We start from the raw sequence: 26,937 nt of genomic DNA on the forward strand, positions 1-26,937 counted from the left end.
AGTGAGCTGAGATTGCACCACTGCACTCCAGCCTGGGCGACAACAGCAAAACTTCACCTCAAAAAAAAAAAAAAAAAAAACAGGAAGAGAAAATAATGTAGAAAAGATACAGTAGAAGCCAGACTACAGATGCTAATCAGGATTAAATTACAAGTAGAAACACTGTGATAAGGTGTAAAACACAGCAGAATTTTCTTAATATGTATTGCATGACTTAAATACTGACTATAAAATCTTCTAAGGAATCACATTGTGAAGAAGATAAAACTTACTTTAGAGTATTTATAGATACAGTGTAAGGTTCTAATCTTTAATCAAAAGAACACATATATAACTATATTATCTAATGACCCACACAAATTCTTATCCTAATATGCCATAAAAGTATGCTTACATATTGCTTTGTAATTTTAAAAGTAAATTTAGGATCTATACCTTAAGTTTGTAAATTGTTAAATCTCTTGGGTATTCTGAAATAATAATAGAAGTATTTACACTGCAAAACAAACATGTACTCACCATCATGATTAGGATTTCCTAGTGTCCATGGCTCATCTGAGTCAAAATGAGTATCTCCTCCAATGCCTGGTCCAGGGAAGTAGGCATGTGCTAAAAATCCTCCCTCTCCATCAAAGGGAGAACTGTCCCCATGGAAACCAGATGCAAAAATAATGGTTATATCCACATCACGTTTGCCATTTTCTAATTCACTGTAGGGAACTTCTTCAAATGTCAGAGGAGTTACATTCTGCCACACATCAAAGGCACGGCGAATAGCTTTACGGGTCTCAGGGTCTCCTACTTTTGGAGTTACGTTCTTTATACTGAAAGTTAGAAAATATAATAATCAGTATTGTTATGTGTAAGTTAATTTATTACAAGTTTTGATCGATTCAGTTAAGTAAAATATTAGAGAAAATAGTCATATTAAATAGAAATAACACATACTCATTCCTCTTGTCTCTATTGTTAGATTTCACTACTTTGCAATCATTTAATTTTCTTCAGGATAGTATTCATGTATCAAAGTTTTAAATGAGAAGATCTCTGTAGAATGGTTAACAGTAGGGTAACTGGATCAATCAGTTACTTTACCTTCTGGATAAGAAAGAGAAAGGCAGATTTGCCAAATGATCAAAGAGGCACAACAGTTTTCAGATGAAATAAAAATTTCATTTTTTTTCTAATTTTTAGAGGCACACCATTGTATTTACACACATCAATTTCAAACAATGTCTTTATGCTCTTCTTGATCTGTAAATAGTAATTGAGCAGATACATGATTATTTCTTAATTTTTAAAGAAATGATCAAATAACTACAATTTCTGATGTTCTATTGTTTCTTATTAATTTGTTCTAGTTAAAAATGTATTGTGAATAAACAGCTACTTAATATAAAGGTTAAACAATTACATGAATTTAAAGAAGTAACTTGGACATCATGTACTTTAGTTTGTCCTAATGCTAATAACAAATGGATTAAATCACTATAAATATTGTCCTTGATTCATTTAGCACTAAATCAGATGTTTATTTTTTCTCAGTTTTTTTCTAAACAACAAAAATGGAACTAGTATGTGTATTTTTTATATTATAGCACTATAAATTCAAACCATGCAAGTGAAAAAAATGGGTAAATTTCAGAGGAGTCATAAATAAGTTTCAGATCACTTCAACCAATAATGTTACATCTATGAACTTACACTAATGAAATTTTTTTGACTCTTTTTTCTTTTTTAGAGATGGGTCTGATTGTGTTGCCCTGGCTGGCCTTGAACTCTTTCACTCAAGCAATCCTCCCACCTTAGCCTTTCAAGCAGCTGGGATATAGGAAGTAATCACCATGCCCAACTGATAATTAAACTATTTTATTACAAAAAAGGGGATACCATATCCAGGTGAATATATATTGAAATGTAATCATAAAAGAGAACCGAAAGTGAAACAATTTAAAATGATGAAGTATGGCTAAATCATGGCATCGGTAATGCATGCCATTATATAAATAGGATTCAAAATTATTTTCCCGTTTTAAGACTTTTTAATCAGCATGGAAAAACTTGTAGGATTAACTTTCCAGTGGAAAAAATAATATGCACATTATATTTTTACCTTGATTCTATGTCAATACAATTATAAATATTGGGCAGGAATTATGTAAACTAAAAATAGTATTAATGAAGCATTTACTATGAGCTAGAAAAGCACTTCACATTATCTAATTTAATCTCCTGAGTAACTCAATGAGATGGGTATTTATACCTATTTTACCAAAAGCACAGTGGGGATTTATAAGAATTTAGAGAAAAACCTCTAAGTGGCAGAGCTAGGTTTCAATCCAAACATTTGGGTAAAAATCTATTGCCTTAAATTCTATGTTGGACCACACATTTAAGATACATTTATCACTATTTTCTAACAAATATCCAGATTATATTTACATTGATTATTTGGTGGTAAATATTATTCATTACATAAAGGAAATAAGATAGCAAACCAAGTGGAAACAGTGCAGGCAAGGAAGAAGAAATGGCAAGTGAAAGGCGTTGAAGTGAAGATATTCTTGGCAGGTTCAAAGAACAGCAAGGCAGCTGGTATAGTTTGGTCACAGAGAGAGAGCAAGTGTCAGGATATGAGGTCAGTAAGTTAGAAGGAGACCAAATAAGGTAGGTCCCCGTAGGCCACTCTTAAAGAGTTTGGCTTTTGCTCTGAGAAGGGAAAAACTGGAGCATCATGAACAGACATGACATTTGACTTATGATTTAATAAATGACTTGAGCTATTATGTTGAAAATATAGTGATATGGTGCAAGAGTTGAGGCAGGGAGACACATCAGGAACTATTGCAAAAATCCAGGTGAGAGATGATGGTGCTTTGGACCAGGTTGGTACCAGCCGAGATTTTGAGAAGTGGTTGTATTTTGGATATATTTTGAGAATATGTCTCCCAAGATACACTGATAGATTAGACATAGGCTATGAGGAAAAAAAGAAGAGCTGAGGAAGACAGCATTTTCTTTTTTTGACCTGAGGCAAAGGATAGACAGAGCAAAAGAATTCATGCCTACTCAGGGAGAAGGCTGTGCAATATTTTGTTGCTATTGTTTTGTTAGTTTGTTTTAACTCTACGGTATATTCAACATGGTGCTAAAAACTATATTTTGAGGAAGAATAAACATCTGCACCGAGATAGCACAGACATTTGTCTACCTTGCTAGTCTCTAAATTTCCTGTCTAATGGCTAAAGACACATGCAAGGTAATGTAACACTGAATTTTGTCTAAATTAATTTTCCTAGTAGTCTTTTATTTTCTATGCACCCTATGGGATTTCAGAAGTCCCTCATTAGTGGGCTGATATTCCTATGACACATTATTGAAAGAACTTACTACATAATTGGCACTGTTCCAGGTGCCAGAGATACAGCTGTGGGCAAGACTCTGCTCCCACAGTGCTTATATATTCTAGTTATAAGAGATAAATAATAAACAGAACAAAAAGATAATTTCATATGGTGAGGGGGTGAGGAAATGACAAACAGGATTTCAATGGCAGAAGGAGCTAAAGATGCCTAGCACTGAGTTTCCAGCCGGGGGAACGGTGAGATGGCCAAACAAAGATGGCCAGTTCAAAGAACTGGACTGCTCAGTGAGTTGGAGCAATGACGATCACTGTGTCTGATGGAAAAATGGATGAGGGGACAAAAATGGGAGTAATAAAACATTTCAGAAGTTCACATAAGAGAAGAGAGAAACCAGGACTTGTGTGATAGCCATGGAGATATGAAGAATTAGTTTCAGTATGTATTCTGAGAGAATTGTTCATGGGGATTGGTGACGGATTTGATATGTAATGGAGAAATTGATTTTGATTTCAAATAAAGAATAATCTTATAATAGAGAAATAAATCATGTTAGTATTATTTGCTTGTAAGTACATAATAGTTTTGAGAAAAATGAAGCAAAATATATAATAAAAATAATAAATGTGGAGTACTATTTGGATTTGAGAACACATCACTGTGTTTTTCAAAGCTATGTACTGATTAACTTCCAGATATGCTTAACTACATTATATATGATTGTCATTAATAAATACAAGGTATCTGTACACCAAATCCTCATGACATGAGTTTACCTCCATAACAAATCTGCACATGTACCCCTGAACATAAATTAAAAGATTACAAAAAAGAGATAAAAATGTTATAGATGCTGATGACACTGAGCCCAGGTTGAATCCGGGAAGTCAGTGCCCAGTTTCACACATGAAGGGTGGAGATAAAAAGGATCCTTACGGTTGAAAAACGTGAGCTGAAAGGAAGGTGTATATTCAATAATAAATCAGAATAAATAGTTAGAAACTGACACTGCTTTATTTATCTTCTGGAGGCCCACTTAATTGTGGATTTTGGATAGTATGGAAGAAAAAAGAGAGCTGGTTAAAATAAATTTAAAATTCTAAATTAAAAAATAGGAATAAACATAATTATAGATATTATGTCATTTTAATAGGCTTTGATATGTAAAGTTAAAATGACTGTTCAAAATGGAAATGAGTACTCAGTGGTCTTACTTGAATTAAACAAAGATGGAAAATTCAACATTACTTTAGGAAGAAAAATACTTATTGCTCTTATTTAAATATATATGATGAATTTCAATGGTATGTGCATTTTTTTTTTTTGAGATGGAGTCTCATTCTGTCACCCAGGCTGGAATACTGTGGCACTATCTCGTCTCACTGCAACCTCCACCTTACGGGTTCAAACAATTCTCCTGCCTCAGCCTCCCGAGTAGCTGAGATTACAGGTGCCCACCATTATAGGCAGTGAATTTTTGTATTTTTTGTAGAGATGAGCTTTCACTACTTTGGCCAGGCTGGTCTCGAACTCCTGACCTCAGGTCGCCTTGGCCTCTAAAGTGCTGGGATTACAGGTGTGTGCCACCGTGCCCGGCCATATGATGCATTTTTAATTGTGTTCTTAATGATTTGGTTATGTTGAATTAGCAGTATAAATAATGTAAAAATAGTAACACCTAATTTTTTTTATGAAAGTTCAGAAAAAATTATAGTTAAAATTTCCAATTTAGATGATTAAAATTACTAACTTTTTATAACACATACAATGTAGTGGTAATTTAATGACCTCTGACAACACATTTTATGCAGTAAAAACATAAATAAATACAAGATATACAAGTATGCTTCAAAGTGAGAGCGAGAGTTCTGAACTAGGTGCAAACAAAAACAAGAGTTTAGAAACTTTTATGCCATTGAGAGATGTATTTTGTATGTATTCATAAATGAACTCACAAATGTCACAGAGTGATCATGAGGTAACAAGATTGCTACTAACAATTCTAATAAAAATGCAGAAATGATTAAATATATTTGCAGAATAAAAGACATTGACTTAAAATGAGTAAAAGTCTGAAAAACTTAATAAAGCTAATTTAATTTTAAAATATTTTTACTGGCCCTTTCTTTTTGTGAAAACAGTAAAGTGAGTATACTTCTTATTTTAACAGATGATAGATTTCATTTTTTGAAGTATATGTGGCATTTTATTATACTACTTCACTGATTGTTTCAAACTTCCAATTTGGTAAATTTTGGAATTTTAATCTAAAAATTGTTAAATTTTATCTTTAATGCCCATGTCTTACACAGTCTTACATAACAAAACAAGTGTCTTTATTTATAAGTACAAAAGAGTTGAGAAAAATGAAGTAAAATAATATAATAAAAATAAAAAATGTGAAACAGTATTTAGATTTGGAAATAAAACTGATGTCTTATCATTAGATCAAAACAATTTCATTTCATAACAATTCTACATATTAAGAATGGTTACAACTCTTTAAAGGTTTTTTTTGCTGTTGTTGTGGATAAGACATGGTCTCACTCTATCACCCAGGCTGGAGTGCAGTGGCACGATCATAGCTCACTACATCCCCTATCTCCCTGGGCTTAGATAATCTTCCTGCCTCCGCCTCCCAAGTAGCTGGGACTACAGTTGTGCACCACCACGCCTGGCTAATTTTTATACTTTTTGTAAAGACAGGGTTTTGCCATGTTGCCCAGGATGGTTTTGAATTCCTAGGCTCAAGTGATTCACTCACCTCGGCCTCCCAAAGTGCTGAGATTATAGTTGTGAGCACCAGTGCCGACCCTCTTTAAAGTTTTTGATACAGTAATAAATCTTTTTAAAGTATTGTTTGATCCCTAATATTAGGAAAAAAAAATCCTAAATACTGTGGCATCTAGTTGGGTTACAAATATCTCATAATATAATGTCAAAATATTTTTATATAAACAGGGCTAAATCCCCTTTACTCAATTAAATAGACAAAAATTAGTTATTTGGAAAGGCATACTAATATTTTATGTAAGTGATTATCAGTTAAATAGAATTTACTATAACAAGGAATGCAGACAATTGCTAAGAATAAAAGAGAATAAACATAATAGAGTATAGTTAAATTACTAACATATGCTGAATGTGCTGTAATATTCTATCCAGAGAAAATAAAATAGACCAATTTACTTTTATTCATATTATGTTTGTATAATTAATGGAGTTTCACAACTTTTTTCTTAAGTATGAGAAATGGTCACAAAATACAAAGTGAATATGGAGTCCCTCCAGGAAACCTTGCCTTACATTAAATATTTGACTATTTCCCTAGATGCTGACTTTCTATGCAGGGCAGAGTTAATTAAGTACACATTACATTGGGTGTTGTTTAAGTGGGTTCTCCTTTTTCAGTCTGTTATGGATTCTCTGGATACACAAGTTGAGTTCTCTTTGAACTCAACAGGATCATCAAGTTCAGTGAACTCTGTGGGTTTAGAGAGAATAATGAAAAATGTTTCTGGGGAGGCATTTTTAAAAAAATTCCTTAGCAACCTCTTTGCTCAGTATATTAAAGTAAAATAACTTCCAGTGTGTGTCCTCAGTTGTAACGGAGTCATTCACTTAAAAACAAGAGGAGCTAAAGGATTAATATACTGGAAAAATAAAAACTAATCAATATAGCACTATTATATTAATTAATATATTATAAATACTCATATTCATCTCACAATTTAGGTACCTGTCCCATTGGCCATTGTCACACAAAATAACATTTTGGAATTTAGATTTCTAAGAGAAAAAGAACTTATTCTAAGTCCATTTTATTAATATTCAACAATTGGGTAATACAGATCTATTTGATAAAAGTTATGTTACTCAGAAGCTTCTATCATTGTCATGAAAAAAAGTTTAACCAAAGCCTGTTTGGAATTAACGAATTTATTCAACAACCAACTTTCCAACCATTACATAAACGCATACATAGTCTCTAATTTAACCTAAGTGAATAAATTTTTGGTTAAAATACTTCCAAAAATGAAGATAACTCATATGATGTATGATTTAATTTTCCAATTATTTAAAATACTAGGTTTTTCTGAAAGTCTTTAACAATTTGAGAATAACTAGAAATTTCCCCCTTAAATACACTCGCCACGATGCTGAGAACGCTTAGCTTTATTCCACATGCAGACTGATTTACAGTTTCCTTAAATTTTGATCACTGTTTTTTGTTTTTTGAGATGGAGTCTCGCTCTGTTGCCCAGGCTGGAGTGCAGTGGCATGACTTCCGCTCACTGCAACCTCTGCCTTCCGGGTTCAAGCAAGTCTCCTGCCTCAGCCTCCTGAGCAGCAGGGATTACACACATGCGCCACCATGCCCAGTTAATTTTTTATTTTTAGTAGAGATGGGGTTTCACCATGTTGGTCAGGCTGGTCTCGAACTCCTGACATCAGGTGATATGCCCGCCTCGGCCTCTCAAAGTTCTGGGATTACAGGCATGAGCCACCATGCCCGGCTTTGACTGCTTTCTGAGAGGAGTACATTAGTTTTCCAGGAAGCAGCCAAACGTGTGGTAGCCAGAAGAGAAAACTGTATATTGGGTAAAGCGTGGCCAAAAAACCCAAAGAGAAAAATTAGTATCACCACTGCTTTGTATATCAAAGCAATCTGGTCATTTTAACTTTTTCTGGATCACATTATACTGTTGGTTTATAATGAGTTTGCTATCAAATAAAACTTAGATTCCACCACTCTCACACCAACTCCTGTCTGCATATTATCAGGGTACAGTTCAGCTACCCTTTCCATGAACAATTAATTTTTGAGCTTAAATGTCAGGTTTTACTTATTAATTTATTTTTTCTACATACTGTTCGAAAAAAAGAATAGCAAATGATTGCATAATGCTTTCTACACACTAGACAATTTCTTAACACCTTATATACATTAACTTTAAAGTGCAATATACTTAGCTCTCATTTCTAACTCTCCATAGTCTTGTCAGAGCGCTCTCAACCAATTTCTGCAATTTGTCTGGTAAATTAAAAGAAGTAAAGATAATAATTGGTATATATTAAACACTATACTTCAAGCATTATGCTACTTTTATTATTTTTCTCATTATCTTACTTAATTTTCCCTAAACTTGGTGAGGTAGTGATATGGTTTGGCTGTGTCCCTACCCAAATCTCATCTTGAGTTGCAGTTCCCATAATCCCTATGTGTCCTGGGAGGGACTCGGTGGGAGGTAATTCAATCATGGGGGCAGGTTTTCCTGTGATGTTCTTGTGATAGTGAATATGTCTCACGAGATCAGATGGTTTTATAAAGGATCATTATTTTATAAAGAGGACACGCTCTCTTGTCTGCTGCCATGTAAGTTGTACCTTTGTTCCTCCTTGGCCTTCTGCCATGATTGTGAGGCCTCCCCAGCCATGTGGAACTGTGAGTCCATTAAACCGTTTTTTCTTTATAAATTACCCATCTTGGGTATTTCTTCATAGCAGTATGAAAATGGACGAATAGAGGTAGTATTGTTACAATATTCACTTTGCACGCTGGGACACTAATATTTAGTGGATCTAAGTAACTTGCAGGTTTTACAGGTTATAAGTGACACAGAGAGCATTCAAACCCAGGTTTTTCCTGCTATAAAACAGACTCTTAACCGATGCTGTGTTTATCAATGACCTGAAAGTTTATACACACAAACACCTAATTACTTGTATGCTTAAAACCAGCTGAGGCCATTGTCAGGACAGGAACACAGCATGAGTGAAATTATAACCAGTTCTGAATATAATAGTTCTTAATCCTCCCTCCCTCCCTTCCTTCCTTCCTTCTTTCATTTAAAGAAAAAGTGTAGTGAGTATAAGGATTCACAGATACTAAATAGGGTACACTGCCAACAGTTTGGAAATCAGGTCAAAAGAGGACACTATCTGAAATGAAGATAGTGTATCAATATATGGAGCTGTCTAAGGTGTACAGTTCTAGAGTTGATTATACATTTTAGTTCCATTACTACTTATTGATTGTTTTTGTATGGTATGGGGTAGGTATGAACTCACTTTCATTGTTTCTCATATACATAATCAATTATCACAGAAAAATTTTATAGATGAAATAGTGAATCCTTTTCCAATTGATCTATAAAGCCTACTTTGGCATAAATCAATTTTTTAAAATATATACAAGGATCTGTTTCCTTGATCTATCATCTGTACTACTGGCCTATTAATCTATCTTTGTGCTAATACCCAAAACTGCCTTAATTAGTATTGTTTTAAAGTAAGTCTTCATATCCAGTGGGTGGGAACATTTTGATATCCTCCTTGGCCTTCACTGTTCCTCAGAGATGTTTGATTCAGTGTGTTAAATTATACAAAAAATAGCTTACTGGGATTTTTGTTGGAATTCCATTGAATTTGTGGAAAAGTCAAACTTTCATTATATTAAGTCTTTCTACTGAGAGCAAAATATATCTCTTCATTTATTGTTCGTCTTCTGTTATGTCCTTCAATAAAAATTCATAATTTTCTCCATAAAAGGTTTATACATCTTTTTATAGATTTATTCTTTGCTCTTATATTTTTGTGTCTATTTTAAATGGTGCCTTTGTAAAGGTTATACACTTGAACTGCTTTTTAATGTGGGCACATGTGTGTATATATTTCATATGTTGGTTTTTATTAAAAAGACCGTTACAGTCTTGCAGTCTCTGCTTCGATATATAAAATGTTTGGAAGTTATCACTTCAAACCTCACAAGAAATAAAACCGAATAAATTGAAATAACTCTTCTTCATTCCATCAAAAAAATAAGGTCATAGGGCAAAATTCTGCCCCAAAAGTGGAGAGAGGAGCAAATACAGAGACTCATGGTTTATCAAGAGGAAAAGCTCTGAAGCCAAGAGAAGGAAAAACCCTCAATGTCTCAGCCTTAGGGGTGGAGGGCGGGGAGAGAGCTCTACACTTTACGTGTTTGACCCCCAGGACCCTCATCAAGTTCTTACAGTGAAGATCTGAGAAAGATCCTCTCCTTCTTCCAGCATGGGGAGGAAAAAAGCAACACTTTTGAAATATGCCAAGAGTATTCTATTCTCCATAATAAAGGCCAGTGTTAAAAGAAAACTATTTTATCAAAGCATTATCTGATCTAGGTTAAAGATAATTAGACAGCTCAACCTCCTTTTGCCTTCATATACTACATAAACGAAGAAAAACAAAAAGCCTAATAGACTTGTCAGAAGGTCACAGCTCAGATACTCAGACTCACTAAAAAGGACTTAATCACAGGATTACAGATGCTTCCTCTGTACAATATCTTATACCAAACCAACAGGGCTCCACTATATTAACAGTGGATTACAAATGAGGTAGTTTAAAGACACGGTTATCTATTTAAGGAGGAATTTCTAGAGATATTTAAAGACAGGAGGAGACAAAGTAAAAAGAATGCTAGAAGAAATTCAGCTACAGCCAAGGTTAAATACAACCTAACCCCTAACCAGATAAACATAAAAGCTCACATCAAAGGATTATTACCTCATTTCCTATTACCCAATACCTTCCCACTTACAACAGAAAATTACAAGCAATTCTGTTGCTTGCTTTGCAAAAGGGAAGAGAAAACAGGCTGAAGAGATAAAGCAAGCAACAGAACCAGACTCAGATATGGCCAACATTTTGGAAGTTTCAGAATGAGAATTCATAATAACTGATCAATAGGCTAAGGGTTCTAATGAAAAATGTAGACAACAAAAAGAAAACACATGGATAATATAACCAGAAAGATGGGAGCTCTAGAGAAGAATCCAAGCAGAAATTAAGAATGCCTTTGATAAGCTGATATTAGATTAAACATGGCAAAGGAAATAATCAGTGCGCTGTAAGATATGTCAAAAGAAACATCCCAAATTGAAAAATGAACTGAAATGAATGTCTAATAGATAGATTTAATTTTTATATAGTTGTTTAATTCTTACGTGATTAATAGATCATTGAAAATTGAGTCTGTTTATTGTTAAAATTTTTCTTACTCACCGTATGTGGCAAGTCCTGCATATCCTCACCTATTTCATATATTCCAACTTTTATTCTTGTGGGAAAAATTTCTCTTTTTTTAATGTAAGAAGTTTATTTTCTATTCTTACCTAATGAAGAATTTGTGTCAATTTGTAAGCATGTAAAGTTTATTGTGGAGTATAACCTCATGTATATTATTATTTTTATATGTTGCCCTTTCCTTTTTTCAATATTTCTGGGTGTTATTGGATATTTCACTTTGAATTAAAGAGAGAGCGGAGATAGGACAATATATTGTATCTAATCTCTATCTCAGAGTATAATATTAGCTGTAGGTTTTTAGCAAATGCATTGAAGCAGCAAAAAAAGAGAATATCTAAGAACTGGAGAGAAAATACACACAATGAAAATACTAGGAGAAGAGAGAAAGAAATTTAAGTAATAATGGTTGAGGAAATACCAAAATTAATAGCAGAAACCAAATCATAGATCTGGGAAACTCTGAGAACATGAAACAGAATAAATATAAAAAAACTATACCTAAGCATATCATATTCAAAGCAGAAAACAAAAGACAAAAAGAAAACTGTAGAAACAGTCAGACGGGGGTAAAATACCTTATCTGTAGAGGAACAAAGATACCAATTCTATTAAACCCCTCTTCAAGAGCCATGCAAGCAAAAAGAAAGGGGCTTGAAATATTCAGCGTGTAAATAATAAAATCACCAACCTAGAACTCTGTATCCAGTGAAACTATCATTTAAAAGTGAAGCGGAAAAATGACTTTCTCAGACAAATAAAAACTAAAAACACTTGTTCTCCACAGAATTGCCTTACAAAGAAAAAAAAAAAAAAAAAGGTAAGAGAAGTTCTTCAGAAAGAAGAAAAATGATGTTCATCAGAAATGCGTATCTCTTTAAAAAAGAAAGATCATTAGAGAAGGAATAAATGAAAGTAAAATAAAGTATTTTATTATTCTTAGTTTTAATTGATCTAACAATAACTCTTCAAAATAATAATAGAAATAATATATTGGGTTATCATAGCACATGGATAAATAAAATGAATAATGAGAATGTTCTAAGGGACAGAAGAATTAAATTAGAAACTCTGTTATGAGATACCTGTAATACCTGTGAAGTAGTATAATGTTATGTGAAAGTAGACTTTGATTACTTGCACATATATATTGCAAGCCCCAAGGCCACCACTTAAAAATAACTGTAAAAAGGAGCACAATTGACAGGCTAAGAGAAAATGAAAACATGTAAGATGGTCAATTAAAACCAGAGAAGGCACTGAAAGAGGGGAAGACAAAAACAAATATAAAAAACCAATAACAACAGCAAATAGTTACAAACGTTGTAGGTATTAATCCAACTGCATCAATAGTCACTTTAAATGTGAATACTAGGATGGGCACGATGGCTCACATCTGTAATCCCAGCACTTTGGGAGGCCGAGGCGGGCGGATCACCTGAGGTTGGGAGTTTGAGACCAGCCTGACCAACATGAAGAAACCCCATCTCTACTAAAAATACAAAATTAGCCTGGCGTGATGGCACATGCCTGTAATCCCAGCTACTCGGGAGGCTGAGGCAGGAGAATCGCTTGAACCTGGGAGGCAGAGGTTGCAGCGAGCTGAGATTGCGCCATTTCACTCCAGCCTGGGCAACAAGAGTGAAACTCCATCTCAAAAAAAAAAAAAAAAGGTCAATACTAAATATGCCAATAAAAATAGCAAAGATTAAAAAAAAATGAAACAAAAACAGAAAGCAAGTTCCACTATATGTTTCTCACAAGAAACCTGCCTTAAATATGAGGACACAGATAAATTAAGAGTAAACATATAGGGAAAGATATATTATCTTTACGCACATTAAAAAAAACTAGGTTAGCCACATTAATTTAAGATATAGCAGATTTCATAGAAAAGAAAATTATTGGGGATAAAGAGTCATTACATAATGATAAAGGTCTCAATTTTCCAAGAAGATATTAGAATTACTTAATGTGCAAGTGCCTAACAACATAGGAAGAACATATATGTTACAAAAATTGATAGAAATGCAAGAAAAAAATGCATGGAGCACTATTATAGTTGGAGACTTCCAATATCACTCTATTTAATATCAAAACCAGGTAAAGATATATAAAAAAAAGAAACTATGGATCAGTAACATTCATGCACACAGATGTAAAAATCCTAAAAAATGTCAGCAAATCAAATAGAACAATCTATACAAAGAACTGTACATTATGTCAAATTGAGAATTATCCCAGATACGCAAGGCTGATTCAAGATTTGAAAATTCTATTAATGTAATATTTCACATCAAAAGTCAAAAGAAGAAAATTCATATTATCATATCAGCAGATACAGAAAAAGCATTTGTCAAAATCCAACACCCATTCACAATATATACTTTTAGCAAACTAAGAATAGAGGGGGACTTCTTCTATCTGATGAACACCGCCTGGTAAAGAATCTACAGTTTAAAACACACATGATGTTGAAGAAGTATTTGTATTTCCCCTAAGATCAGAAAAGCCAATGAGTTCCGTTCTTACCACTCCTATTCAACACCATACGGGAAACACTAGCTAATGTAATGCAACAATAAAAATAAGTGAAAAGAGGCAGATTAGGAAGAAAAAAATATATATGACTGTCTTTGTTTACAGATGATATATCCTATATTGAAAAGTACCAATAACAAAAAATCTCCTAGACTAATAAGCAATTATAGTAAAGTTGCAGAATACAAGGTTAATATACAAAAGTCAATTGCTTTTCCATATGCTAACAATAAACAACTCAAATTTGATATGAAAAACATAATACCATTTAATTTAGCACCAGAAAAGTAAAATACTTAGAAATAAATCTATCAAAATATGCATATGAGGAAAAGTATAAAATTTTGAGGAAAGAAGTCAAAGATCTCAATAAATAGGAAGATATCCATGTTCATGGATAAGAAGACTATATACTGTTATCAGTTATTTCCAAGATGAACTATAGATACAATGCATGAAAAACTCATGGCAAGTTATTTTGTGTGAATCAACAAACTCTAATGTTTATATTGAAAGGCAAGAGACTCCAAATACCCAGCAGAATACTTAAGAAAATAAACACAATCAGACAACAGAAACTACCTATTAGTAAGACTTACTACAAAGTCAGAGTAATTAACATAGGACGATATTGGATTAATAACAAATACATATATCAAAGGAACAAAGGAAAGTGCCCAGAAATTGACCACCACAAATAGAGTCAACTGAGCAAAGGCAATACAATGGAGAAAGAATGATCTTTTCAACAAATGGTGTTAGAACAACTGGATATTCACAAGTAAAAGAAATGAATCTGGACACTGACTTTATACATCTCTCAAACATTTATTCAAAAGAAATCAGAGACCTAAATGCAAAACATAAAACTACTAAACTTCTAGAATATAACATAGGAGAAAATCTAAGGACTTTGGGTTTAATGATGATTTTTAATATACAACACCAAAAGCACAATGCAAGAAGGAAAAAAAAATGCTAAGTTGGACATTATTAAAATTACACTTCTGCTCTTAAAAAGACATTTTAAAGAGAATAAAAAGACAAGCCACAGATATTAAAAAAGTATTTGAAAACAGAACTGATGAAAGACTAACATACACAATATACAGAAAAACTTAAAACAAGCAAGTCAATTAAAAATTGATAGATCTGAACAGACACCTCGCCAAAGAAGATACAGAGATAGTAGGTAAATAAGCATATGAAAAGTTGTATCTAATGTCATTAGGGAATTGCAAATTAAAGCAATCTTTATCAATAAAATTGCTTATCTTAATAAACATAATTGATTTATAATAATTGTTTTATCTCAATTATTTTATCTGAATAAAATATCACTAACTCTTTTTAGAATAACTACAACTGAATACACTGACAACACCATATGCTGGGGGTAGGGCTTGTAGGTCTACAGTATCTCTCATTTACTGCTGGTAATAATGCAAAATGGGATAACCATGTCAGAAGACAGTTTGACAGTTTCTTACAAAGCAAACTGTAGTCTTGTCACATGATCAGCAATCACACTCTCTGGTATTTATCCAAATGAGTTGAAAAGTTATGCCTACACAAAAACCTGCACAGAAATGTGTATACTGGCCTTATTCATAATCTCCCCAAACTGGAAACAACCAAGATGACTTCAATAGCTGAATGAATAAACATACAATGGCACATTTATACAATGGATTATTGTTCAGAAATAAAAAATGAGCTTCAAGTCACAAAAAATGTGAAGGAACCTTAAGAGCCTATTGTCAAGTGAAAGAGGCCAGTCTGAAAAAAAGCTACATTCTCTATAGTTTCAACTATATGACATTCTAGAAAAGGCAAAATGATAGAGACATTAAAAAAAAAAAAAATCCAGTGCTGGCCAGGGCTTTGGGAAGAGGACAGAAGGGGTAAATAGGTGAAACACTGAAATTTTAGGGAAGGAAAACTATTCTGTATGATATTATATTGGTAGATAAATGACATTATACATTTGTCAAAACCTATAGAACCATACAACATAGTGTGAACTATGAACTTAAGTAGTCATAATGTACCAGTACTGGCTCATCAATTTTAACTAATCTACTGTGCTAATGCAAGATGTTAATAATAGGAGAAACCATTTGTATTGGGGGAGTATGTAAGGGATGGAGGAGAGGGTACACAGTAACTCTGTGAACTCTCTGTACTATCAGTTTTTGTGTAAATGCAAAATTGTTCTGAAAATAAAATCTAATTTTAGGCTGACTATATTTGTTAATTATTTCTAAACAATCATCAGAATTTCTTCTGGGTTTACCATATAGAAATATATATAAACTGAGACTAATGATAGTTTGTTTCTTTTCAAATCTTGTATCTTTTACTTCCATTTCTTTCTTTACCTCTATTAGTAGTTTTACAATGTTGCTGAATAGAGGAGAGGTAGCAGATACTGTTTTTGCTTCTTAAAGATTTTACCAACATTTTGTATGTGAACTACATAACGAAAGTGTAGTATTTTTCATAGAGGCCATTTTTCTGTTTAACAAAACGTACTTCTTTTTTTTTTTTTTTTTTTTTTTTTGAGATGGTGTTTCACTCTTGTTGCCTAGGCTGGTGTACAATGGTGCAATCTCGGCTCACTGCAACCTCCACCTCCCGGGTTCAAGTGATTCTCCTGCCTCAGTCTCTGGAGTTGCTGTGATTACAGGCATGCACCACCACATCCAGCTTTTTTTTCTTTTTTTTTTTTTTTTTTTTTAGTAGAGACAGGGTTTCTCCATGTTGGCCAGGATGGCCTCAAACTCCCTAGCTCAGATAATCTGCCCTCCTCAGCCTCCCAAAGTGCTGAGATTACAGGTGTGAGCTACTGCACCTGGCCCAAAATGTACTTTTTTGCTTTGATTCCTGCTTATCAAAAATGGATGGTAAATTTCCTTGGCCACTTTTCTTTATCTATTAAGGTAATCGTATGAAGTTTCTTATTTAATATTCTATGTTACTGCCAAGACAGAAGTTCAACATCTCTCTACTTGACCTACATGCTCACATGCCTCCTAAATTTCCTAATTTCCCTCTACTTTTGGTTTTTAGGTTTTTTCCTTTTATTTCAGCTCAACAATGTTTTTAAGATATATATTTAGTTTTAAAAATCTAATATATCTCATCCAAGTGTTACCCTAATTGGTAGTATATTTTAGGCTTTCTATTCTGCCATGTGACCATTTTTCATCAAAATCTACAAATGCTTTTCATGGTGTATCCATGGGCTGGGAGTGGTGGCTCACTCCTGTAATCTCTGCACTTTGGAACGCCAATGCAGGAGGATCACTTGAGCCCAGGAGTTCAAGACCAGTCAGGGCAACATGGTAAAACCCTATGTCTGGAAAAAAAAAAAAAAAAAAAAAAAAAAAGCAAAAATTATCTGGGCATGGTTGTGCACACCAATAATCCCAACTACTCGGTGGGCTAAGGCAGGAGGATCCCTCGAGTCTGGGAGGCAGAGTTTGTAGTGAGCCAAGGCCTGAGTGACAGAGTGAGGCCCTGTCTCAAAAAAAAAAAAAAATCCATGTTTTCCTCTCAGAAAGCACTGTAACCACTAATTCCACTAATGGAAAAAGGGTTATTAGACAAGAGACATACACATTACAGTTATTGGGAAAATAACTGTATATTCCATATGAACTTATTGGTTTCTTAACTTAGCAGAGTTAACTTTCTTAACTCTGCTTTGGAAATACAGATCGTAGAGATGATAAAACAAATACGTGAAATAAAAATATCTTGTGAGCAAATTTAAATGATGGTGAATACTAACTTCATGGGCTTAGCCTAAAGCTGCTTCATCTTTGATTTTTCTTATCTGCAGAAATAATTAAAGTAAGTAGCATAAGACAATAATCTAGGAGCATAAGACAATAATCTAGGAGCTGTGTGAGAAGACAGCATAAAAATATAAAAGAAGACAGAAAAGTGTTCCCAGGCCAGGCACGGTAGGTCACACCTGTATCCCAGCACTTTGGGAGGCTGAGGAGGGCAGATCACTTGAGGTCAGGACTTCAAGACCAGCCTGGCCAACATGGGGGAATCCTGTGTCTACAAAAAATACAAAAGTTAGCTGGGCATGGTGGTCCAGGCCTGTAATCCCAGCTACTTGGGAGGCTGAGGTAGGAGAATTGCTTGATTCTGGGAAGTGGAAGTTGCAGTGAGCTGAGATCATGCCACTGCACTCCAACCTGGGTGATGGAGTGAGACTCTGTTTCAGAAAAAGAAAAAAAAAAGTATCTCCAAAATAACCAAAATAAGTTCAAGTGACATGTTCCAGTTATATAAGTAGAAAATTAATATATTGAGGCTTTTATCTTTAATCATATACAAAAGGGTATTTACATGAAGAATAATACTTTAAAATTATCATTTCTAGTCACATAATCTGACAGAGATGACTCCTGACGTTCTACCCTCTCGCCAAAGTACCTTTCCCCTTCTCCTGCCCATTGGTTTAACAAGTTCTTTCTTTTCCTATGGGTCTTAGTTGAAAACCTATTTCTTTAGGGCAATCTCATCTGGTTTTCTAGAATGGGTTGGACGACCCTGGTTTACATTTCTCTTGCATGCTGTCCTTTCTTTTTACACCAAGCATCGTATTTATATGACTATTCAACTTCTTTTGACTGTAAATTCCATGAGGACAAACAGGGTCCTCATGTTTTATTTGTTGTTACATCTCCAGGCCTTAGCATTGTTCTTTGTTCATACTGGGACTCAATAAGCAGTTGTTCAATTACAAAATGAATAAATGTGAAAATTCATTAATAACAATAGTCACTCTAGGTTGGAAAATACTTTGTTACTGAAGACAAAACCACTTGCACAATTAAGAAAAAGATAAAAAGCAGAATGGTTAGACTGATATTAAACACTAATTATTTCAACATTCTGTTTAAATAGCAGTTATTTACATATTTTATTATTTGATTACTTTAGAGATTATAAATATTTATCAAAGAATGTAATATGTTAGAACATTCATCTAAAGTCCCTCATAATATTGACATTCATTCAAGAAGCTGGAATAGTTTACAAAAGAGCCCAAGTGTTTCAGAGTGTCTACATGGTATCTAATGAACAATTTACTCTCCTCTCAATAGCAGTTTTAAGTCTCTTATGTTAACATTATACCCCTATATATTAACATGTAGTCAACGTGCAGAAGATACTAAACTATGTGTCAAAACAAATAGTAATGAAAAATGGGGAAAAGGGGAGATTAATCATGAGTTCTTATACCTGTAAGTGATGTGCTTGTGCTGCCACTTCTGTCCTGTCAATGCATATCGCTTTCGACGAATATGAAATTTGGAGCTACCTCTTGTCTGGTCAGGTACACCGCATCGGGGCTTCTTCATCCAGCTGGGGGGGAAAAAAAAGCAGTATTTTCCAGTTATTTACTAATAACCCTAATCATTAAATTCAAAAGGAAATCAATTAAGAGGTTAATCTGAGATAGTGATGATGAAAATGGCAAACTATAAAGTAAAGGCAACACTGAATTTTCTTGCACTTTGAATCTAAGTAGATAGCATAGTTTTTCCTGAATTATCAAGAAACACTAGTTTACTATTCAGATCCTTTAGATAATTTTCTTCTCTCTGATTTATTTTGAGCTAACTGTAGACAGAGGTACTCTAAAGCTTCTAAGAATTTGCTGTTAACAAGGTATATAATCTCGGGCAAGTCTTTAATTCCTAGTGTTACTCATAAAATGCCACTAAGGAGTATTCCACCTTTAACATTCAAAGATTATTCTAATCTATTACCTGAGTTTAAATGCCACGATTCAAGAGGATATATGCTACTCTGTTCTAATTTACATAGCAGTCAACTGTTTGTTCAAATAAAATATTCATTTCTCTACCTTTTCTTCTTTACATTTGATCATTATTTCATTTCCAAGCAGCAGCCACTTGCTTTGAATATTTGATAAATAACCAAATTCAATGCTTAAAAATATTTTTCTGAATATGAGGTTTTGCACTCACAAGACTAAGGTTTAATGTATTTCAATTTGAAAAGGAAATGCTGCTTTTAATTTATTAATCTTAATACATATACAGATAAAATAGTCTAATTTCTCTTCTAGAGAGTCTCATTGGACCACTGTCACATTTTGTATCTATTCTTGCATCTTATCTAAGTAGAAAGATTTTCATGATTTGGGGGGTAGTTTTTCTTTAGTGCTTTATAAAGTGACTTTACTGTTTATTAGTCTCTTTATTTTAATAACTACAAAGGTAAGGCAGAAAATTCATAGTGCTACATGGTTCAGAAAGTAAAAATGAAAAACAATTTTTGGAGTATTTGCATTACAATTTCTATACTTTTTAAACGCAAAAGGCGTGATCATGGAGATGACTCTCTAAGTCATTTACACATTAAGTAATTTACATGTAAAGGAATTTACATGTTATGCAACAAAATCAAATAATCCACTTTTACAAACATAATAACTTTCTGCATCAGTGAAATAATAACTTTTACTTCTTAAGAAAGATGGCACGTTTCCAGAAAACATTAAAAGATTCTGCTTTCTTATTCTGACCCCAGTAATGTAGACCATGCAGTTACCAGAATTAACAAATTCCATCCTAGTTTAAATGCAGTGTAGAGTTACTTCAGAAAATCATTCTTCCCCTTTAAGTCCTCGAATTAAAAAATACATCTCGTAAATGATAAATTCTAAGAGGCTATCCAGCTTTACGGAACTGAGCTCTCAGGAGGTGAGATCAGAGGCCTCTCATTTTTAACTAACACTTCCAGGGTATTCCTAAACACAATGAATTCGAGAGATATTTCATTATATTGTAAAACACTCAAGAGAAGGGGTTTTGGTATTCTCAGTATCTTGCACAACTCCTGGCATAGGAGAAATATCTAGATACTGATTTAACTAACAATTAAGTATTAATGGTGTGCCTACGATGATTTAAGTTGCTTTTATATGTGGGTATTAATTATATTCTCAAAAAATTATAATATTCCTAAGGTAGGTACTTATCTCATTGAAAGTCCCGGGAGAACAAACAATATGTAATTATGAAATATGAATATATTTACTTAATGTGGGATATGTTTACATTCACATTTAGCTAAGGAAAACATTTAAGTAAGCAATCTGTAAAAAAAAAAAAAAAAACCCGAAATGGATAGCTGGGTAAAATTTGAAACAATAGAATTCACTATTACCAGAATAAAATGTATTTTCAATAAGGGTATAGTCTCTAAAATTACTTTAGTATGTATAAAATTGAAAAACGAAGGCAGGGATGTCATGCTTTTGTTGGAGTCAGTAAAAGATTTCTTTGTGAAGTGTATGCATCTTCCAAAGAACAGATTTTTTTTTTTTTTGAGTCCGAGTTTTGCTCTTGTCAGCCAGGCTGGAGTGCAATGGCATGATCTCGGCTTACCACAACCTCCACCTCCCGGGTTCAAGTAATTCTCCTGCCTCAGCCTCCCGAGTAGCTGGGATTACAGGCATGCGCCACCACACCCGGCTAATTTTGTATTTTTAGTAGAGACAGGGTTTCTTCATGTTGGCCAGGCTGGTCTCAAACTCCCGAGCTCAGGTGATCTGCCTGCCTCAGCCTCCCAAAGTGCTGGGATTACAGGCGTGAGCCACAATGCCCGGCCCAAAAAACAGATATTTTAGGGAGGAATATTAGGTTCCTGTGCTAAAAGACATTTCTGCTGAATTCTTTATTTAAGTTTTGGGCTTTTGCCCACTTCATATAGTTGTTTGCTTGTGTTCTATTTGTTCATTTACCCATCTCATCCTGATTTATTCATCCTACAGTATTTTTGAGCTTTTACAACATGCTAACATATATAAAAGAAAGTATGGATTAAAAGATGAAGAAAGAAAGAGCCCCTTCCTTACTGAGCTCATAGCACACAGGTAAGACACGTATCATTTAAAAAGTACAATATAATGGGGTAAGTGCTCTCACACCTCCATCTAGATATCCTGTCATCATCTCTAACGTTATATGTAATACAAAGAAAATAATGACATTCCTACCCCAAACTTTCACCAATTTATCTGATGCCTCATCTTAACTGAAAGCCTTAGCATCTTCTAATGCCCACACCAGATATCCAGGTATGATCCTCTACTACTCTTTCCTCACATCCAACCAATCACAGTCTAGTCTCTTTGACCCTCAAAATGTCTCATATCTCTCACTCTCAACACTTCCTTCATTTTCACTACTAACAATACATTTTCCCAAAGCAAAGGTGTGTTCTCTACATGTTCTGAGCATGAAATACCTTTGTAAAAAGAATCTGATTTAGGTCCACTTAGTGAGGGTGTCCCCTGTCCTCCTTCTCAAAATCCACTCGAGTTTCTACAGAACCAAAACTCTTCCTGCCCTTATATGCAGTGACCTCTGTCTGGACTACTTTTCACTCCTTGTTCACCCTGAGAATCCTAATTATTCTTTAATAGTCAGCTCACATAGATATAGTTTACCACCCCAATGCAGCATGTCTTATAATGTGTATCCTGATTTGTATGTGTCTGTCTCTATCTGCCACTGACCCGTGAGTGAGGGTAGACAGCCAAGCACGAGGTCAGTGCCTAGTGAAGTCGCCAATAAGGAACATGAAGCAAATGAACTAAGTCTGTATGTCATTTTGCATATACTGATCATTTCGACAATCCTACATATTTCTTGAGGACTTCATAACTTTCTCCAACTCTGCACTTTTAACAAATGATTATTGCAGAGATAGTATGTGGACACTTACATAAAACAAAATCATGAAGTAGATAATTTACACATAAGAAATAAGCATAACATATATAATATAATACCAATTAATGATTTAATGAAAAGAACTCTGAATGAAGATTGGTAAAGTTGAGAATACTCCCTGTTAACTTCACCAATATTTGTATGTGAACATTCTGGCACAGAAATATTAGTGGGTATCAAAGGATGTAAAATACCATAAATATGATCAAAGCACATCACACTACTGAACATGACACAGAATCTGAGCTAAATCAGTCTTCAGGCTTTTGTATGTGACTTTAAACATTTGATTTCATAAGCAGGCAGGTCCTTTTTTTTTTTTTTCAGATTTCTTTCCCTTTATCATGAATTTTTTTTTAATTTTTTAATTTTTAATTTTTATTATTATTACACTTTAAGTTCTAGGGTACATGTGCATAACGTGCAGGTTCGTTACATATGTATACTTGTGCCATGTTGCTGTGCTGCACCCATCAACTCGTCAGCACCCATCAACTCGTCATTTACATCAGGTATAACTCCCAATGCAATCCCTCCCCCCTCCCCCCTCCCCATGATAGGCCCCAGTGTGTGATGTTCCCCTTCCTGAGTCCAAGTGATCTCATTGTTCAGTTCCCACCTATGAGTGAGAACATGCGGTGTTTGGTTTTCTGTTCTTGTGATAGTTTGCTAAGAATGATGGTTTCCAGCTGCATCCATGTCCCTACAAAGGACACAAACTCATCCTTTGTTATGGCTGCATAGTATTCCATGGCGTATATGTGCCACATTTTCTTAATCCAGTGTGTCTCTGATGGACATTTGGGTTGATTCCAAGTCTTTGCTATTGTGAATAGTGGCAGGCAGGTCCTGTCTTATGGAAATTTTAAAGTTCCAATGGATACAAAGAATGGTCAGTGTTTAACAGGATTCATCAATGCATGAAATGCTGTCTAATATTAAATGCAAAACTGGATGTTAATGTTTTTATTCAGTTAGAGTCTAGCAGTCAGGTTCATTTCCAGTTGCCCAAATAGATAATATAAATTTATTAGGCACCAAAATGTTAGTAGCATTCAAATATCAATTTGATAAATCCCATATATACCTGTTTACACAAAAAGCAGGACTATATAACTACATATAGCCACATACAAAGTTAACATATAAGTGTATTTTATATACATATACCTATATATATATATGTGTGTGTATATATATGGGTATATACAACTGGCAACTTGGTAAAATGTAGTTGCCACCTTTTTTTAAAGCTTTCAATAACATTATTTTCAGGCAGTACTTTTTTGTGACAGTGTCACTGCTTAAACATAGTTGCTTTTTTAGTGTGTCAACACACAACTCATATAACAGTGTTTTTTCTTTTTCTTGACTGACTCATTTGTAAGAAATTTTAAGTTGACATCCCAAAGCAAACAAAGACACGGGAAAGGGGCACTGCAGCATGTGGTAGAGGGTTAACTAAAAAAGGCATTTTGTAATTATTAAGGTGTAAATAATGGCATGGCTTCAATTTTCATAAATGAAATACTGATTTAATTTTTGGGAATTTTAGAGAATTTTAAAATTAGGTGGGCAGATCATTAATGTCCTCATTTAAGTTAACTCAACTGAAAAAGAAAAAAAAAATCTAAATCAGTGCTTTTTAGAGGAGTATAAAAGTTGAAAGCAGGGATCCAGGTGCCATACTGTACAGTTACCTCGCTGGCTCCACTGACTGACTCACTAGACCTATGACAATAGTCAGGTTACCATTTCTTTTTATGTTTCAGTTTCTACATCTTTAAAGAAGATGATAATATTACCTCTCTTATTAGGTTATTGTGAAGAATGAATTAGTTAAATCATTTAAAACACTTAAAATAGTGTCTAGCAGACAGCAACTACTATTATTAACTTATAATTCCAATTCTAATAACTATTATAATTTTACAAATATCAGGAAGTAGTTATACCGGTGGTAATCGTGGTAGAAGCAGCAGCAGCAGCAGCATACAAATAACAGTGTGCTTCACCTCCCTTTGACCTGTATGTGTGTTATTTAAAACAGGGATTTTCTTGGTACTTTGATAACAGAAATGTAAGTAAACAGCTTCACTGTCCCCTGTTTTATGTAAGTGAAGTAGCCAGAAGCTTCTAGACAGTTTGGTGTAAACACACACACACACACACACACACACACACACACTATCTGAAAGTGTCCATTAACTTCAGTAAAAAAGTATTTTAAAAAGTATTTAATAAGTTGGGCATTCATGCCAAACACATAAGGCCACTCACTGCATGACTCTAAGAGGTGCCCTTAGGTTATAGTCCTTGTACTGGGTATCCTGTAGTGGTGCTGCAGGAAGGCAGTGCTTCAACAAAATACCAGGAAAACATCATCCCTTGCAGCTGGAGCTCTGCCACACAGTGGCTCTGTGTACATACACCTATCTTTACCATGAGAAAAGAAAATGACTGCCAAATACATATGTTGTACTTTATCAATTAGTTCTCCAAGACAATATTCACCAGGATAATATGTTAAACAAGTTTCCATTCTCCATACTTTTCCAGGTTTTAGTTAAAAGTATAAATAATATTTACTATTTATAGTAGTCCCCAAAAGATCCTTCTAAAAATTTTAAAATATAATTATTTTAATTACTTTAAAAAATCCTCAGGTTTTGTTTGTATTCATAGAGTCAAGTCCAGTTGTAATGGAAAGATTTTTAAAAGTAAATTAACTTAGGGCTAAAAATATTGTGGCTGCCAGGTCATTCCAGTCCAGAGTTTCTTTTTTCTACAGACTCATTAACTACCTGCAATAGACACCCAGGTTATTCACAAGATTGCAATGGCAAAGTTAAAGTACCTAAATACCTGAGCAAGAACAAAAGTATATTAAGCCACCATGATCTTCAATGTGAACACAATTTCAGTGTCAGCTCGTACCAATTCTTTCAACTTTTTGAAAATTCTTTTGAAGAGAATTCTTCCAATTCTTTCAGAACAGGAATCTAAGGTCCCTGCTCACTAGCTATCAACCTTCTTTCTGCTGCCACCAAAACATGGACTGACCTATCCTATAACGTGATAGTGTTTTAATGCCATGGGTATATTCAGAAATAAAAAGAAGAACATCAGTTGATCAAGAACATATCTTTTATATCCAAACTGAAAAAGAAGATAGAGAATACTCCCTTGGCAATTTAGACAAAAGAATAATCATAAAACATATTGATAAGCCAAAAATGTTGGAGTTCTTGGTACATCTAAATAAATATTTCAATTATCAAATTAGGAGTCCAAATATCACATAGTTTCATTGAAATGACTTGAAAAAACTACTTATTCAACCTTAAATAAATTTTAATTAAGTTAAATTTCTGTACAATGAAATATCATCCTACCCTGGTTAAGCTTTTATTGAAAAGATAGGCAATAATGAATGCTGGGGAGCATCTGAAGAAAGGGGAATCGTTATACACTACTGATGGAAATATAAATTAGTATAACCACAATGGAGACGAGTATGGAGGTTCCTCAAAAAACTAAAAAGAGAACTACCATATGATCTAACAATCCTAATGCTGGGCATACATCCAAAGGAAAGGGTATCAGTATATTGAAGAGATATCTACACTCCCTTGTTTATTGCAGCACTATTCACAATAGCTAAGCCATGGAATCATCTCAAGTGTCTGTCAGTGTGTGAATGGATAAAGAAAATGTGGTATGTATATACAAGGGAATATTATTCAGCCATAAAAAATAAAATCCTGTCATTTGCAGCAACATGGATAGAATTGGAAGACATTATGTTAAGTGAAATAGGCCAGGCACAAAAAGATTGCATTGCATGTTCTCACATACGTGGGAGAAAGAAAAAAAAAAACCCACAAAAACAAGAACAACAACAACAAAAAACACACAAAAAGAACTTCATGGAGACAGAGACTAGAATTATCTAGAATTATGGTTCCCAGAGGCTGGGAAGGATAGGAGGGAGGTGGGGATAAAGACAAGGGGTGGCTAATGGGTACAAAATATAGTTAGATACAATGAATAAGAGACAGTAGTAAATAGTCCACTAGGGTGACTACAGTTAAAAACAATATATTGCATATTTAACTAAAAGAATAAGATTGGAATGAGCCTAACACAAATAAATGGCAAATGCTTGAGGT

The 26,937-nt window shown here is 33.9% G+C and overlaps 1 protein-coding gene across 1 annotated transcript in view; it reads right to left on the reverse strand.

The window, feature by feature from the left end:
• The window catches only part of MMP16 (matrix metallopeptidase 16), a 287,196-nt gene that overhangs the window by 124,168 nt on the left and 136,091 nt on the right, over nucleotides 1-26,937 (reverse strand). Inside the window, exons 3-4 of the mRNA XM_025394261.1 lie at nucleotides 19,239-19,361; nucleotides 520-824 (exon numbers count right to left, since the gene is read on the reverse strand). Coding sequence (XP_025250046.1) covers nucleotides 520-824; nucleotides 19,239-19,361 — 428 coding nt within the window. The remainder of the gene's footprint in view (nucleotides 1-519; nucleotides 825-19,238; nucleotides 19,362-26,937) is intronic.

This window comes from Theropithecus gelada, chromosome 8, assembly GCF_003255815.1.
Source record: "Theropithecus gelada isolate Dixy chromosome 8, Tgel_1.0, whole genome shotgun sequence".
Taxonomy (NCBI): Eukaryota; Metazoa; Chordata; class Mammalia; order Primates; family Cercopithecidae; genus Theropithecus; species Theropithecus gelada.